Here is a 15,544-nt window from a genome sequence, read left to right as displayed (position 1 = left end):
CAGGAGGAAAGTTTCAATACCATATGTCCAGTACCGCAACAGAAAAATGTGGGAGGAAAAATCTGACAAGAAGAAGTGGGATCCTAGATGTAAGTCAACCTGAAAGTTTCCACAAAGGCAATTATGTCTAAAGCTTGAAGCATGGGGGGTGGGGGGCAGCTCCCCACAATATAGAGGCAGGGAGACAAGTCCAACAACAGGCTGTGGAAAGCTTTTCCACTCCCTAAAGACAAGGCCACAGCTTTTGAATTATCTCTACACAAGAGGGCTGGGGACAGGAGATGGGGGTCCTAGGAGTAAATATTTGTGTTTTCCCAGAGCAGGCTGTTTTCAGGGTGATTTATATTTTAACATATTCTTCAAAGAGGCAAAATATTTCATTCCACAATCCAAGTAGAGTATCAAATAGAATCAGATACAATATTGTTAACAGTGATATGATCTGAGGTACTGTGCTGCTTACATAGATTCATTAGGAATAACTTCATTGCTTTTTTCACTACAAATGGATGAGAGATCAGTAGAAGATGGTTATTTTTAAGTAGGCAGCAATAAGATTTCCCAGAAAGCAGAAACCTGTATTTCTGGTGGCAGGCAACTATGCATAAGCCTATCTATGTACTTGCTCACACAGTTTGTCTCAAATGCAAAGTGCAGCTTTGGTAAGAGAAAACCACGTGCAGGCCTTCCTCAAAGCTTAGGTGATAGATTCTACTACAGCTTCCTGACCTTCTACTTCTTGCCCCTTCCTGCATACGTGGCAGAATGATATCTCTCCCTCCCTGCAAATTGGCAAGGTGACTTGCTGTGGGCCCGGAACTGTGAGCTGCCACTGCAAGGTAGAAACAAGCATCAGGGTGTAATTCTCCCACCTCTCCTCTCCTCCTCAGGCAAACTCAGAAACCTCATGTTGAGAGAGAAGTGTGACAGATTAAAGCCAAACAGTGACACACCAGGTAGAGGCTGCTCTGCAGAGCTGTCCAGTCTCCTCATCAGATTTCACACGAGTGAGAAAAAACAAACAAACAAACAAAAACCACTGGAGATTGGGCCATTCCCTAGCAGACACACTTGTTCAGAACATACTGAGAGCTGATGAATTTACAAAGCAATGCCCACCTGCATTGCCTTAACCACAATTAATTAATATGATTTGGAAATATTTATACTTGTAAGCTTGGAAAATCTGCACAGAGAGTGAAGCTTTCTAATTGAAATAAAAATATGTTAGGCACATATTTTACAATAAAAATAAAATAACACAATACAACTGAGTCTGTGTGTGTGTGTGTGTGTGTGTGTGTAGATATCAATATTGGAGCGCCAGGAGTGGGTGGGAATGTTAGAAGTGGCAACAACAAAGATATAGGAATTTATATCCTTCCTCTGTAAATTCCTGATATACTTCACCGGGGACTAGGATGATTTTTTTCAAGGTGAACATAACCTACTGTCATGAATTCAGCCACATAAATTGTGACAATGTGTATTAATTCTGAAGCAATGCTCACTAAGTTTCCAGAAAGTGAATGGCTAAACACCAGCTCATGGCAAGCATTACTGACTGCAAGAAGTGGGGAGTGGGGCAGATCCCTTGGTCTTCCTTTCAGTGACAACATGTACAACAGAAGACACCTTTGCTTTCCATCCTTGCAGAAAGTGGGGAGGCTTTAGCTGACTCAGTCACTGCATTTCCTTTAAATGTGGCCACTTTAAAATAATCTGCTAGCAAACTTCAAAGGACATAGCAATGAAAGGATCAATATCCCTTACAACTGCTCCGAAGAACCGGAGAGCTTCATTTAAGATATAATTGAAATTCCCTTTAAGGCAAAGAAGAGGTTAAACTTGAGAAGAAAAAAGCAGAGCCATATTTGACAGCACTGCTCAATACAGTCTCTGCAATAATAATTGCACCATAACCCCACAGATCAATATCTGCTCTGTATTTTAAGAGAGTTGATGTAATGCAGAGAATTCTCTCTACCCTTAAATGAAAAATCATAGGGCAACATGGAAAGTCACAGGATGACATTTTAGCATGATATCTAAAAATCATGATGATCACCAAACTGAGATGACAGTTTAAAAACAAAGCGTATCACTTAATAGATTCCTTAAGAATAGTTTGACTTGTACATCTATTTGGAAAAATACAAATGTTAGGGAGAAACTATAATATGGAGTTTATACTGTCTGGATTTATTTAAAATATTCATAATATGAGAACAGCCAATAAAACTTGAGATTTGGGACTGTCCTCAGAGATATCAGAATAGAAACAATGAAACAACGCAAAACAGAAGAGACCTATATTAAAGAATTCAGCGTGGTTTGGTGTAAAAATCTTAGTCATTAAAACTAGGCAGGGGGGAAATAAGAACTTGAGCAATATCACAAGATGGCGGTACTTAAACGTACAGGCCTGTCAGTCTAACCTGGAAAAAAATCATTGGCTGAGGGGCAGGAGGGAGGGCGCAGAGCCAATTAAGCCTCCTCCATCTTCCCTCCTCCCTCAACACACACAGTTTGGGAAGCTGATTGGTTAATTTGAAAAAGCTTCTGGTTCCTCCCAAGCCTGAGAGTACATAATTCCAAGTGAACAAAGAAGCTTATTCTCCCTCGCTCAGTGATCTGCACTCTCAGCCTTTGGACCGCATGCTCTCCAACCCAGGAGCACTGACCAACCACGCAGCTCTTGTGCAGGCTCTGAAGGACTATGAGGCAGAAACTGTGGGCACTGGCCTTGGCCTTGTCGAAGACATGGTTGTCCTTTTTCCATGGCAGTACAGACAGCCATGGGATCTTAGGCAGCCAGGAAGAAGACTCTTTTGATATTACTTCAGAAATAAACAAGGCCACCACACCACAGTCTCCATGTGTGGGTGTTTGGAATTCTTTCTTTGCAATCAGCTCAATTTCCACTGACAAGAGAAATGCTTAGGAGTGATGTGATCTCAGCCTTTCACTTAGAGCTAATATTTAACCATTTTCATAATTGGAAAGGCATCAATATAAATATAAATTTCTCAACTATAGAACTAACAGTTGAGGTGAAAAAGCTATAAGAAAGTAGACTCCAATTCATAATTGTCTAACTGTACAACTTACCTTTTATAATGTTTTGCAGTTTAAGAAGTGTTTTCCAAAAAGTTGCTCCATTTAATCTTCAAGTTCACTCTGTATTCAGGCAAGGATTTTATAATGCAAAGCTCTACTTTATAAAGAAACCAAGTCTCAAGGAGCAAAACAATGACTTACTCAATGGCACAAACTCACTCACTTACTGAAGTAGTGGTAGCAATACCACTGATTTATAATCCATAAAGTACTTGGAGTAAAATAGAACATTAGTATGCTAAAAGTGGAGACAGGCTAAATGCTGCTTACCTTTCAAAGCCAATCTGCCGAAATGTCTTTTCCCACGTTGAGCCTGCAAGAGAAGAAAGGAACATAATTAGTGCACATCAAGTATTCTGATAGCTTTGTCTTATTTGTTTAGGATTTTTTGTTTGTTTTTGTTGTTTTTGTTTGTGTGTGTGTTTGTGTGTGTGTGTATGTGTGTGTTTTCACACTGTGCTAGGCATTTGTTTTAAAATTTGAAATTTGTTTTAAATTTAAGTGGAGACTTTGTTTCCCCTAGGATGCATCACTGCTTTCTCCTAGTCTCCAAATGGCCTTTTAGAGAGCATTCTACCTCCGGAGTTAATGGGACAAATCTGTACCTCACTTACCTGTGGTAAGGCAGTACCCACTAACTCATTCGCTAAATATCTGTGTTTGGTTCAGAATATTATGAGCAAATCTCTCCTGTTAAAAATAATTAAACAGTTTATTGTAACCTGTACTCTCTAAAATTCAACTTTTACTTCTGTGTAGCATATTGAAAGCTAGAGGACACTGTAGGGAAGCAAAATTTGCCACCCCAATTGTGTCTCTTTATCATGAGGATAATTTTAGGCTAATTATTTGTAAGAAACGGAGGATATAGGAAGTTTTTCTTTTTACCTCCCCCTTCACTGCCTAAAATAGTTTAGATACAGGTACCTACCAGAAAAAGAGCTAGACCAAAGAGAACTTTTTACATCGAAAGATTTCTCTGACATTTTCTTTTCCCTGCTCCCCATGAATGGCTTTCCCACCCTGTGAACTCTCAGGCCTATACCAATTGCCTATCTGGGAGCCTCATATCTTTGGAATGCCCATATTTATTAAATTGAATTGTTTTTTCTCCTGTTAGTTTATATTATGCTCATTAGACCAGCCAGGGAACCTGAAGGGTGGAGTAAAACTCTTTCTTCCCCAAACAACATTCTGAATTTTCAACTCATTATACCCCATGCCTCTATCTCATTAATGAAACAAAGGATTAACATTTAATATTTTAAGCTAAATATTTTAACCAGCAACATCCTGAATGAAGAAATGCTATTTCAAGTGGCATGATTTGAAGAGTAGTATATCCAACTCCACAAAACACAACTGAATATAAAAAATATTTTTATATAAAAATTAAGGATTTATGCTTAACCCATAGTTTTACATTTTCATGATGTCCAATCAGTTGCAAAAGTATTTTAATTTCAGTTACTATTTCAAGTAAGTACTCATGTATCCCTAAATTTATATGTTGTGCTTTGTACTAGTTGCTTGATAATCACAGCAGATAATTACTGCCTTTCTGTACAACTTAGTTCTGCAAACAGGAAGTGGTAGATTTAGCACTGGTCTCCAGGGTCAGCTGAAAAGGTACTCTGCTTCTTTTCCTAAAGTCACAATGAACTAGAATGGTGCTCATGTGTCTTTCTTGAGAACTCTGCCTCACAGGCTTTATTATCAGGTGGCCACTCAATGTCTCCGAAACATAAGACAGACTTTCTGGAAAGAAGGGAGATTATGCAGTAGTAGTTTCCTTTTTGAGGACTCAACCATTCCCAAGAGAGCACAAACATGCTGCTTCCCCATACTCCTTGGTTATGATAGAGCATTTTAGGTAATTATTCATAAATAATAAAAGACTAAATATCAGATATGAATTAGACAAACACACACACATTTAAAGCAGATGCAGGTTTATCTTCTTGGATCAAGTCACTCTTATCTAACTAAATTCCAATACACTTTGCTGAACAGGAGTAAATGATATGGAATTTTAGTTAATCAACTCAAGATTTTCTCATGGCTCTGAGCCCAGGTGAGTGTACCCCATATGAATGTTATCTATGATGTGAGTCACATGCAAAACAATTAAGAATCTCTATTTCAGGATTTCTTGGAAGATCATTATTCTAGTCCCTAAGAGCCTAGCAATTAAGAGACTGGCGAAGAATACATACCTGACTCAGAAATCACATTGTATTCCAGGGCAGCTGGCAACTGCCTGGCCCAAATTAAGAGGCAGGAGAGATTGAGTCTCCTGCCAAGTGAGAACCAGACATTCTGAGCACAGACCAAGTGGGAAGGCTCCAGGAGAAGGTGGGTGCGGAGTGGGTTTAGATGCTACTTTTCTTGACGTTTCTTACTTTCAGTAAGAAACAAAGCACCTTTTAAATTTTTCTACATTTGCATATTCCTAGGTTTTCTTCAGTATGTCCCTAAATTAATTTTTAAGCAAAACTTTTAAGAAAACCTCTTTTGAACTGACTAGATTTATTACCAAAGTAAAACAAAAATAAATGATTTTGCTATACTGCACTTTCAGGCTTTTAGAACATGATGCTTTCATTAAGAAATAGGTTCTATCTTATTGCGGAGAAACGTAAACTTATTCATGCAGGCCGAATAAGTTATAAGTGTTTGGTGCAAGATTTCCAGAAGTCCTTAGAATAAACATTTAAGCCACCCAACCGAGCATAACACAGACAATGGAACAACTTCATTCTAGTCATTAGAAATCAATTTAATTGATAATTTGAGCATCCTACGTCCCACAGGCATCCATCAGTGCTTGCTATTGATAATCTGACAATCATCGCAATATGTTAAGTGCCAAACTGAATATATTAAAATATGGTTTCTGCCCTCAAAGGGCACATACCCTAGAGGGTTAAGTCTTTATGTCTTTTGTGAGCACTTAGTCATGATGAAAGGAGAAACGCACAATAAATGGAACAGACATATCCAGATCCTTTGGCACCAAGAATATTTTTGGCAGCCCATTATTCAGTTGCAGGGGAATTCTTTTAAAGCCATTAGCCATGTTTTACATGGTAAGGTAATATTACTCTCCTTTGCCAGAGCAGTCCGACATGGAGAGAAAACAAAGGGAGGGAGCTGGCAGACTTTCTTGATTTAACACTTTTTAAATGAGATTTAGAATATAGTCTGAAGCACATTACATTCCTCAGGAAAAATCAAACAACAGCAACGATGACAAAAAGGAAAATATATAGCATAGAGAGATGGATACCGTCCATAAGAGGGATTTTTCCCTTTGCAGTCTTAGATGCAGTTAGAAGTGACTGTGATTCTTCGTTTTTAAAAATTGCCCTTCATAGCACAGACATCCCCAATACAGAACGAAAATCTTTGTGGTGGATCACAAAGACCAGAGGCTGGAAGCACACGGTGGACTGAATGGCATGCAATCCAGGGAACAGGTTCCAGTACCTGTCCCCTGTGAACAGGGGACAAACTACCCTTAGCACTGACATTCCCAGGACTCCACAGGGAGCTTCCACGCCAAAGTGTAGGGCGTTCCTTCCTCAAGGCATCAACATTTGCTCCTTCACAAAATGAGCAAAGCTCCGTCTGTCCAATCTCACTCTTTCCCTACCCGCTCCCTCCCTTCTGCATCCCATCTACCTATCGGCTTCTGTCAGCTCCATGCTCCCTTCTTCCCATCGCAAAAAGAAGTTAGGGATGGAAACTTCCTTTCTTTGGGAACTCTTTTCCCCAGGCCCATGAGCTTCTGCAGGGGCCTCCTCATATTACCTCTCCATTACTGGCCATAGAGGCAGGACGGGCTGGCCATTCCTCATAGCACCCAATCTCCCAGGCCACAAGGACCAGGAAGGGCACATGATAGGCTGGTTCAGGCCAGAATAGACCCTTTCCCAGCCGGATGACCTAACTCCCAGGACACTCTCTATGCCCGCCAGCCAGAGAGCCAGGATCGTGAGCGCCCAGCCCTGAGGATATTCACAAAGTTGGCCATTTCCGCCACATGGAGAAAGCTATGTCAGAGGAAAGAGGGGACCCCTGAGAAGAGGCAGCCCGGAGAGAGAGGAGGGGCTCCTGATGGCCTCCCTGTCTGTTCCAGGTGCTCCTGAGGCCCTCACCTTTCCTGTCACTCTGGTTATGAGACAGCATTGATTTTAACCATTTTTTTTTTAATTAAAAGAGTGAACATTATCCCCCAAATTGACATGGCAATAAAAACAGCTTACAGTTCATGCTAACTTCCTGTCTATTAGTGAATATAATCCTTCCAAACGTGCTCCATGAAGTCGGGACTATTATCGTGTGCCCTTTGTAGGTGGGAAAACTCCTGGTAGAGAGTCAGGACGCCAGAGCCAATGCTCTTAGTTTCTTTACTCCTTGTTCTGTCATATGTTGGGGCCGGTATTATTGACCTTTCTTCCTTCTTCATTTTCCTTTCCTATTCTCTTCCTAACATTTGCCTCTTGCCCCAATCTGGCTACAATATGAAATTTTAATTTATTTTTTATTTCAAAGGATTTTTATGTCTGATTATTAATTTTGAAATATGGTGTTGCCTATTGGAGAAGTTATGTCATCAAACTTCTTCCACCTCCTTCCTTTTATCTAGGATCCATGAGTTTCCTGTGTTAATGTTGTTAAATACTCAGCACACTCAGCAGGAGCTCAACTATCCAAATGCCCGTAGGCAGAGGGAGGCCATGCACCAATATGTAACCTGCAGATGACAGAACAGGGCTGATGATGTTTTCCTTGTTCTAATTTTTCTGAAGTAGTGGTTTAAAATTACAGGTCTTTGGCCCTGGCTCTGTGGCTCCATTGGTTGGGGTATCGCAGGTCGGGACACGTGCAGGAGGCAGCCCATCCTTATATCTCTTTCACATTGCTCTCTATTTCTCCTTTTCTCTGTCTCTAAAAATCAATAAACATATCCCTGGGTGAAAAAAATAAAATAAAATTACAAGGCTTTGCCTGTTATTTGACACCAGGCATCTGTGTGCTAACAGCTCTGTGTCTGGTCATCTGTATTTCCTTAGACAGGTCACTCTTGTGCCTTTCTCTTGCTTTAATGTAACTGTAAGTGGTTTTCAACAAGTCCCTTTCCATTTATAATTTTATTTTTTCCATAAATGTTATTGAAAATGCAAAACTTTCTATCTTTATGTGTAAACTGGTTGGTTGCTTTATTCTCATGTTTCCTCGATTACTTTTATCAATAATTCTTTCAATCAACTTGATGCTCAAATTCTAACACACAAAAAAGATAACAATTTTTACTCTACGTTTGCAGTGGTAAACCTGGTCAGACGAGGCATAGATTTTCTTTTAATTGAACACCTTTACACCAAGTCTGTCTTAGACATTGAGGGCCACTGGAACTTGGATTTGCACATCTGGGTTTTTGGTGTGTTTTTTTTCTTCAAAATAATTAGAAGAAAAGGACTAATAATTCATGGAATTAGTAGGTTTTTGCCAGCAAATTCCTAAGAAAAATGAAAGAATTTTCATATATTGTAGGGGCTGCCAAGCAGTTGAACACACAACCGGGCACAGAATTGGTGATAAAACACTCAAATATCAGGAATTATGCCACTTACAAGTTTTCTGGTGGAAGCTTTATCTACGTTATTTTTAACTCTTAGAAGGAAAACATTTTCATATTCAATCAGAGGCAAAATTTTACCAGGCATTGAATGTTGAACATAATGTGAAATTTTTAAGAGAAAAATCAACCAATAGTGACATCTTACTTTGCAAATATTAAGATGCACTTCTGTTGAATTGTAGCTGAAAATCTTTTAAACTCCAGAAATGGCTGCTCTAATGGATGATATGTTTCCAAGTAATGCAAATTTCCCAGTTAATGAACAGTTTCACCATTTCGGGTTAAATTGTGAGACCTGTAAAATTTTCTGAGTCTTAATTCCCAGATGAGATTTGTCATCAACAATGAGAGAGAATCATCGATCGGCTGCCTCCTACATGTACCCCATTGGGAATCAAGCCCGCAACCTGGGCATGTGCCCCCTGACCAGAATCAAATCCAGGACCCTTTGGTCTGCAAACCAACAATCTATCCTCTGAGCCAAGCCAGCCAAGGCTATACTTACATTTTTTAAAAATTTCTGCATAAATACCCTCTCAAACACACTAAGACTCTCACATCATACTTGCACATATAAAACAGCAGTCATCCTATTTTGAAAGCTACATTGATTACTTAATGATATATAATGTAATTCTTCTCATGTCAATAAATATAGGCATGTAATTATTATTTATTAAATATATTTTATTGATTTCTTCCAGAGAGGAAGGGAGAGGAGAGAGATAGAGAGCTAGAAATATCGATGAGAGAGAGACATCCATCAGTTGCCTCCTGCACACCCCACACCAGGGATGTGTCCGCAACCAATGTGCATGCCCTTGAACGGAATCGAACCTGGGACCTTTCAGTCCACAGACTGACACTCTATCCACTGAGCCAAACCAGTTTCGGTGGCATGTAATTATTGTAATGCCCATACAGTGCTCCATAATTTAACAAATGCAAGCCCATAGAAATTTATATATAAATTATATCTACATTTTTGCTATTACATATACAATGTGTAGAACATTTTATAATTTTAGCTTTTTGGTGTGTATGATTTACATGTTCGTTGCCACAAATATTATATTTGTTCCTTTAATTCTCAGGAATTCTTTAATAACCAAAAATCTCAACTCTAGGAGTACTTGAATGAGCATAATGCATGTTTTATGATATCATCTCAGTTGATGAGGGTCAGTCTGAAAAACTACTTACCACAATTCACTTTTTGTAGTGACTAGGACAAGCCTATTCACAAATTTTAAACAGGTCTACTTACAAACATACAATAGCCTATGAATGAAGGATGCTACAACATTTAAAATATTTTGCTTTGAAAAACTACTTTTAAATTACTCTAAGATTAAATGTAAATTCTAAATAATTAATTTCCACACCAAATAATATATTTGAAAAGATAATTGGTCATAAAACTTCTGGTTTAAGATTGGGTCTGATTGGCAGTCTGGTGCTTTTTTCCTACCAACTTATCACTAAAATAGCTACAGTCACACTGGAAGAGAGAAACCCAAACACACACACACACCCAATCAATCTATTTTCACAAATCTCAGAGGAACTTTCACAAGCAAGTCAATTGAATTGTTCTATGCACATGTCTCCCATGGAAACCAAACAAACAAGCCAGCCTTAAAGAAATAAAAGTTCATTTCCTACTGCATTCCTCCGAGTCTAGAAACACAAGGCCCATACCAAACAGAGAGTGGACATTGTGCCTTTTCTGCATAGGATGTCTCTTTCTGAACAAACTTCAATAAGAGGAGATTCATAGATTTTACACCTTTTGGCGAAGAATGGTAAGATGTGTCAGAAAGGTTTCAGTGGGAGTATAGTGTAAAGGATGACTGAGTTTAGAACTAAATAGAAGAGCAGGAATTGCTGGGGGGGTGGGAGGAGAGGGGTAGAAGGCAGGCTTCTCTTTTTAAAAGCCAGGCCACATAGAGACGGGGAGAGATGAGGAGAAAGGTGGGAGATGAGAGTGAGAGCTAGTAGAAGGACCAGGCCAAAGGATGGTGTGGTTTCTTCAGGTTAAGACTATGGCAGTCTTAATAAACTAAAGAGAAGGGAGCTGGTGGTGAGCAGAGGTTGAAGGCACAGAGAGGAAGGACATTAAAAGATTCCTTAGTGGCTAAGTGAGGAAAAGACTCTGAGCGGGCAGAGGTTCCTGCGAGTAGAGGAAACAGACAAGGAAGAATGCTGGTGGCCCATCTTTGCAGCAGAGGATGGGCAGGCTATGCTCTGACCTTAAAGACTGCTGGGCAGTGAGGAACGTAAGCAATGTGTACATGAAGAAGTAACCTGGGCGCTTGCCTATTTGGGTAAACGCAGTCACTGTGCAATCCATCTATGTTACTCTTTGGAACATCAAAACCGTACAAATAAAGCTATCTGTTTCAAACAGTTTGGAAGATACGTAAGGTTACAGTCATGTTCTTCATTATGAAGAATAACTATTTATTGTAAAAGTGTGGAATTCTCAGCTGCCTGTCAACTGGCTCCATGATATGCTCTGAAATCTCCTTTAAATAGTAAACCTCTAATATCCATTTGCTAATTTGTTTCTTGTCTCTCAAAAATGTGGACTATAGAAGACATTTCTGGTAACTATAATTTCAATTGTGTCAAAGCCAGATGAATGGAGTTTCCTGTGTAGTCACATAAGGATTTATTACACGTGCCCCCCAAATGCTTAAACTTGACTTCAGACTTTTAAAATACCATGCTTCTTGAATGCACCAGTTCTCTAGTTTACTGGAAGTTCTTGTGCCTTAATCCTGCTCATTGTAATGTGAACTCCATGCTATAGTTTGAGATACAAATTGAATGAGATGAAGATCTACAGGAAAAATCACTGGAAAGTGCTAATGGTCAATCACAGACTGCAACCATCTGGGTGGTGTTCAGCATTGGGGAATGGGGTTGGGACACAGTGTTCTGACAGTTCATGCACACAGCCCACAGAAGAAAGGCATGAGACGAGGAGGCCAGTTACAGAATCCCCCAATGTGGGCATCTTGATTCATATATTATGCCATCTTCATAAATTAATATTTAATTCATGTTTATTTGTTTTCTCTAATAAGTTTTTCACATTTTATTTTATAAGCATAAAATATGTATATAGCATTTTATATAAAACTTTATATTTCCATGTCAAGTGTCAATGTTACATAAACTAGTTTGCTTTCTTAAACTAGTTTGCCATTTTGAGCTGATGACACCAATGGTGTTGATTTCCCTCTACTTCAAGGTGTTCATTTTCTATCAAAATGAAAAATGAAGTGCCTGAAAATTCAGCAGGGCAGACCGCGATAACTCCGCTCTCACAGCAAAATAACTTTGGCCTTGAAACACTACCCTGCTATTTGTCCTGGTCTACTATAACATCGGGCACTCACTTGAGGTCTAAGAGTTAGTCAAGGCATCTTTAAAATAAGGATGGAGATGTATTCAGAGCATCTGTGCGTGTCTGGCACGAAGTAGCCAGTAGATACCTGGTAGCCACTTCTAATACAAGACCCTCAACTGCCATTTTATTTATTTATTTTTAAATATATTTTATTGATTTTTTTACAGAGAGGAAGAGAGGGGGAGAGTTAGAAACATCGATGAGAGAGGATCATCAATCAGCTGCCTCTTGCACACCCCCTACTGGGGATGTGCCCGCAACCAAGGTACATGCCCTTGACTGGAATCGAACCTGGGACTTTTCAGTCTGCAGGACGACGCTCTATTCACTGAGCCAAACCAGTTTCGGCTCAAGTGCCATTTTAAATGAACAATGTTTCATGCAGGTGATACTGGGTATTATGAGAACCTTAAATGTGAAGAACCACAACCCAATTTCTCCTTTCCATGCACTGTCACACACAAGCACACACACACACACACACACACAACTTTGACAAAGGTGTATATGAGAGTGTAGAGATATAAGCTTTTGAATAGTTTCTCTTTTAAATTTGCACATTGGTATACTTAGTGGTAGGTTTCAGTTAATCCATGTTGTAATATATACTTTTCCTTTTAGTATGTGTTTGCCAAAACTCTCCTAAAATTATTTTACAGCGAAGGTATATAATGTGTATTTAGGTGAAACCCATAAATAACTATTCATTTAAACTTAAGCCCTTCATAAAGAGCTTACTAAGCTTATAAAAGTATTCAGAATGGTGTTTATGAGGTTGTCCCTTAAAAATGCATATGAGAACATGAATTGCATGTAAGGGATCCTGTCATTTTTGCAGAAGCCCAAATAACAGAATTCCTAAGCTGCCAGATCCAGCTGTACAACACACAGAGGAGGAGTGCTGAGTGCAAAGCTGACCAGCAAGGTGTCTGAAAAACAACGGTACCGTTGACCTTGAACAACAAAGGAGTCGGGGTGCAGATCCCTGAGCAGTTGAAAATCCGCATCCACATATACCTTTTGACTCTCCCAAAACTTAAGATGCCCTTTGGTATCAATGGGGAATTGGTTGCAAGACCCTCCGGGATGCTCAAGTGCCCTATATATCATGGTGTAGAATGCATGCATTTGGCCCTTTGCCCTCACAGACTTCCAGCTGCAGATTGAAAAATCCACAGGGACTCATTGAAAAACCCTGCATATAAGTGGACCTTTGAATTTCAAACCTGTGTTTTTCAGCAGGCAAATGATTTTCTCCAGTAAAAATGCACTTATACTTTTTTTGGGGGGAAAGGAAGAAATTAGGGCTATTTCGGTTTTCTTATTTGCCAGTATTTTCAGAGCACCGGAAGGGACCCCAGGAAGGATGCTGCGTTTCGCAGGGTGAGAGTGGTTTTCACTTTTACGTCCCTGGGGGAATCTTATGCAGCTGTACAGCCCTTCCTATGGTTTGTGGCTTTCTTTACACTCACTGCAAACTTCCCACTGCCAGAACTATGTGCCAAATAGTGATGTTCACTTGTAAAAATTAAATAAAATTAAAAAAAAAAAAAAACGCTGGCAGACATTTTGATAGCTGGAAACTTTAAGAAAAACTCATGAAGCATATTTAGTTTAAACTTGCAAAAGCAGCTAAGTTCTTGTTTTCCCTGAACATGAATCAAATATAAAGTTTAGACAAAAGACTGAAATATTTATTACATGGAGGGCCAGGTGACTTGTTGTCTTTCACTTTTAATGCAATTAATAAAAATATAAACTGTGATATATTATAAAATATTAATGTATGTAGAAAAATATCATCTCACCACATGTGACACATTTAAAATTTTGGCATTTGGTTCATATATTTCTTTTTTAAGTATGCTGACATACAATATTATATAAGTATTAGGTGTACAACATAGTTACTCAACATTTATATATATTACGAGTGATCACTATGCTAAATCTAGTAACCATCTGTCATATCGATAGTACAAAGCTATAATGCTATTGATTATATTACCTGTGCTGTACATTATAATAAACCTATTTATTTTATAACTGGAAGTTTATACATTCTAATTTCCTTTATAATTTTTGTCCTCCCCAACCCCTCTCTTCTGGTAACCATTAATTTGTTATCTATATCCATGAGTCTATTTCATCTTGTTTTATTTGTTTATTTTTTAGATTCCACATATAAATGAAAATACATTATTTGTCCCTCTCTTCCTGAGGTCTTTTATTTAGCATAATACTCTTTAGGTCTATCCATGTTGTTGCAAATGGAAACATTTTATTCTTTTCATGACTAATATTCCATTCTATAAATATACCATATCTTTATCCACTCATCTATCAATAGACACTTAGTTGGCTTTCATATCTTGGCTATTGGAAGTAATGCTTCAATAAACAGAGAGTTGTATATGTCTTTTGGAATTAGTGTTTTTGTTTTCTTCAGGTAGATACTGACAAGTGCAATACCAAGTCATATGACAGTTCTATTTTCAGTCTTTTGAGAAAACTCCATACTGTTTTTAATAGTGGCTTCACCAATTTGTATTTCTACCAACAATGCACAAAGATTCCTTTTTCTCCAAACCCTCCTCAACACTTGTTATGTCTTGTCTTTTTTATAATAGCCAATGTGACAGGTGTGAGGTAATATCTCATTGTGGTTTTGACTTGCACGCCCTGATGATTAGTGAGGTTGAGCATCTTTTCATGTGTCTGTTGGCTATCTGAGTGTTTTCTTTGGAAAAATGTCCACTCAGGTTCTCTGCCCATTTTAAAAATAGGACTGTTTTTGATATTGAGTTTTATTAATTCTATATATCTTCTGCCAGGTTTTATTGATGGTTTTCTTCACTGTGCAAAAACTTTTTAGTTCAATGTAATCCAATTGGTTTCTTTTTGCTTTTGTTGTCCTTGTCCGAGGAAAAATATCCCCCAAAATATGTCTTAAATATGAAAAAGTTCTCTTTTAAGAGTTTTATGGTTTCTGGTTTTACATATAAGTATTTAATCTACTGGAGTTTATTTTGGTATGTGGTATAAGAAAGTGGTCCAGCATATAGCTGTTCACTTTCCTATCACCACTTATTGAAAAGAATTATATTTCCCCCATTGTATATTTTTCCTTCCTTTATTATAGATTAATAGACCATATAAAGGTTTATTACTGGGCTCTCTATTCCATTTCATTGATCTATTTGTCTGGTTTTTGTGTGCTGGTACTGTACTGTTTTCATTACTATAGATTTGTGGTATAATTTGAAATCAGGAAGTGTGATCCCTGCAACTTTTTCTTCTTTCTCAAGATGCTTTGGCTATTGAAGGTCTTTTGTGATTACATACAAATTTTTACATTA

The 15,544-nt window shown here is 38.4% G+C and overlaps 1 protein-coding gene across 5 annotated transcripts in view; it reads right to left on the bottom strand.

Annotated features, from left to right (window-relative positions):
- PIEZO2 (piezo type mechanosensitive ion channel component 2) overlaps positions 1-15,544 on the bottom strand; it is a 309,124-nt gene that overhangs the window by 150,799 nt on the left and 142,781 nt on the right. For all 5 annotated transcript variants that reach the window (XM_036418633.2, XM_036418635.2, XM_045574327.1 and 2 more), the window contains exon 4: positions 3,391-3,433. In XM_036418633.2, the coding sequence (XP_036274526.1) occupies positions 3,391-3,433 (43 nt within the window). The remainder of the gene's footprint in view (positions 1-3,390; positions 3,434-15,544) is intronic.

The sequence above is a fragment of the Pipistrellus kuhlii genome, unplaced genomic scaffold (genome assembly GCF_014108245.1).
Source record: "Pipistrellus kuhlii isolate mPipKuh1 unplaced genomic scaffold, mPipKuh1.p scaffold_m20_p_6, whole genome shotgun sequence".
Classification (NCBI taxonomy): domain Eukaryota; kingdom Metazoa; phylum Chordata; class Mammalia; order Chiroptera; family Vespertilionidae; genus Pipistrellus; species Pipistrellus kuhlii.
Note: the sequence above shows the minus strand (reverse complement) of the source record. Positions and strands in the feature narration are given on the sequence as shown.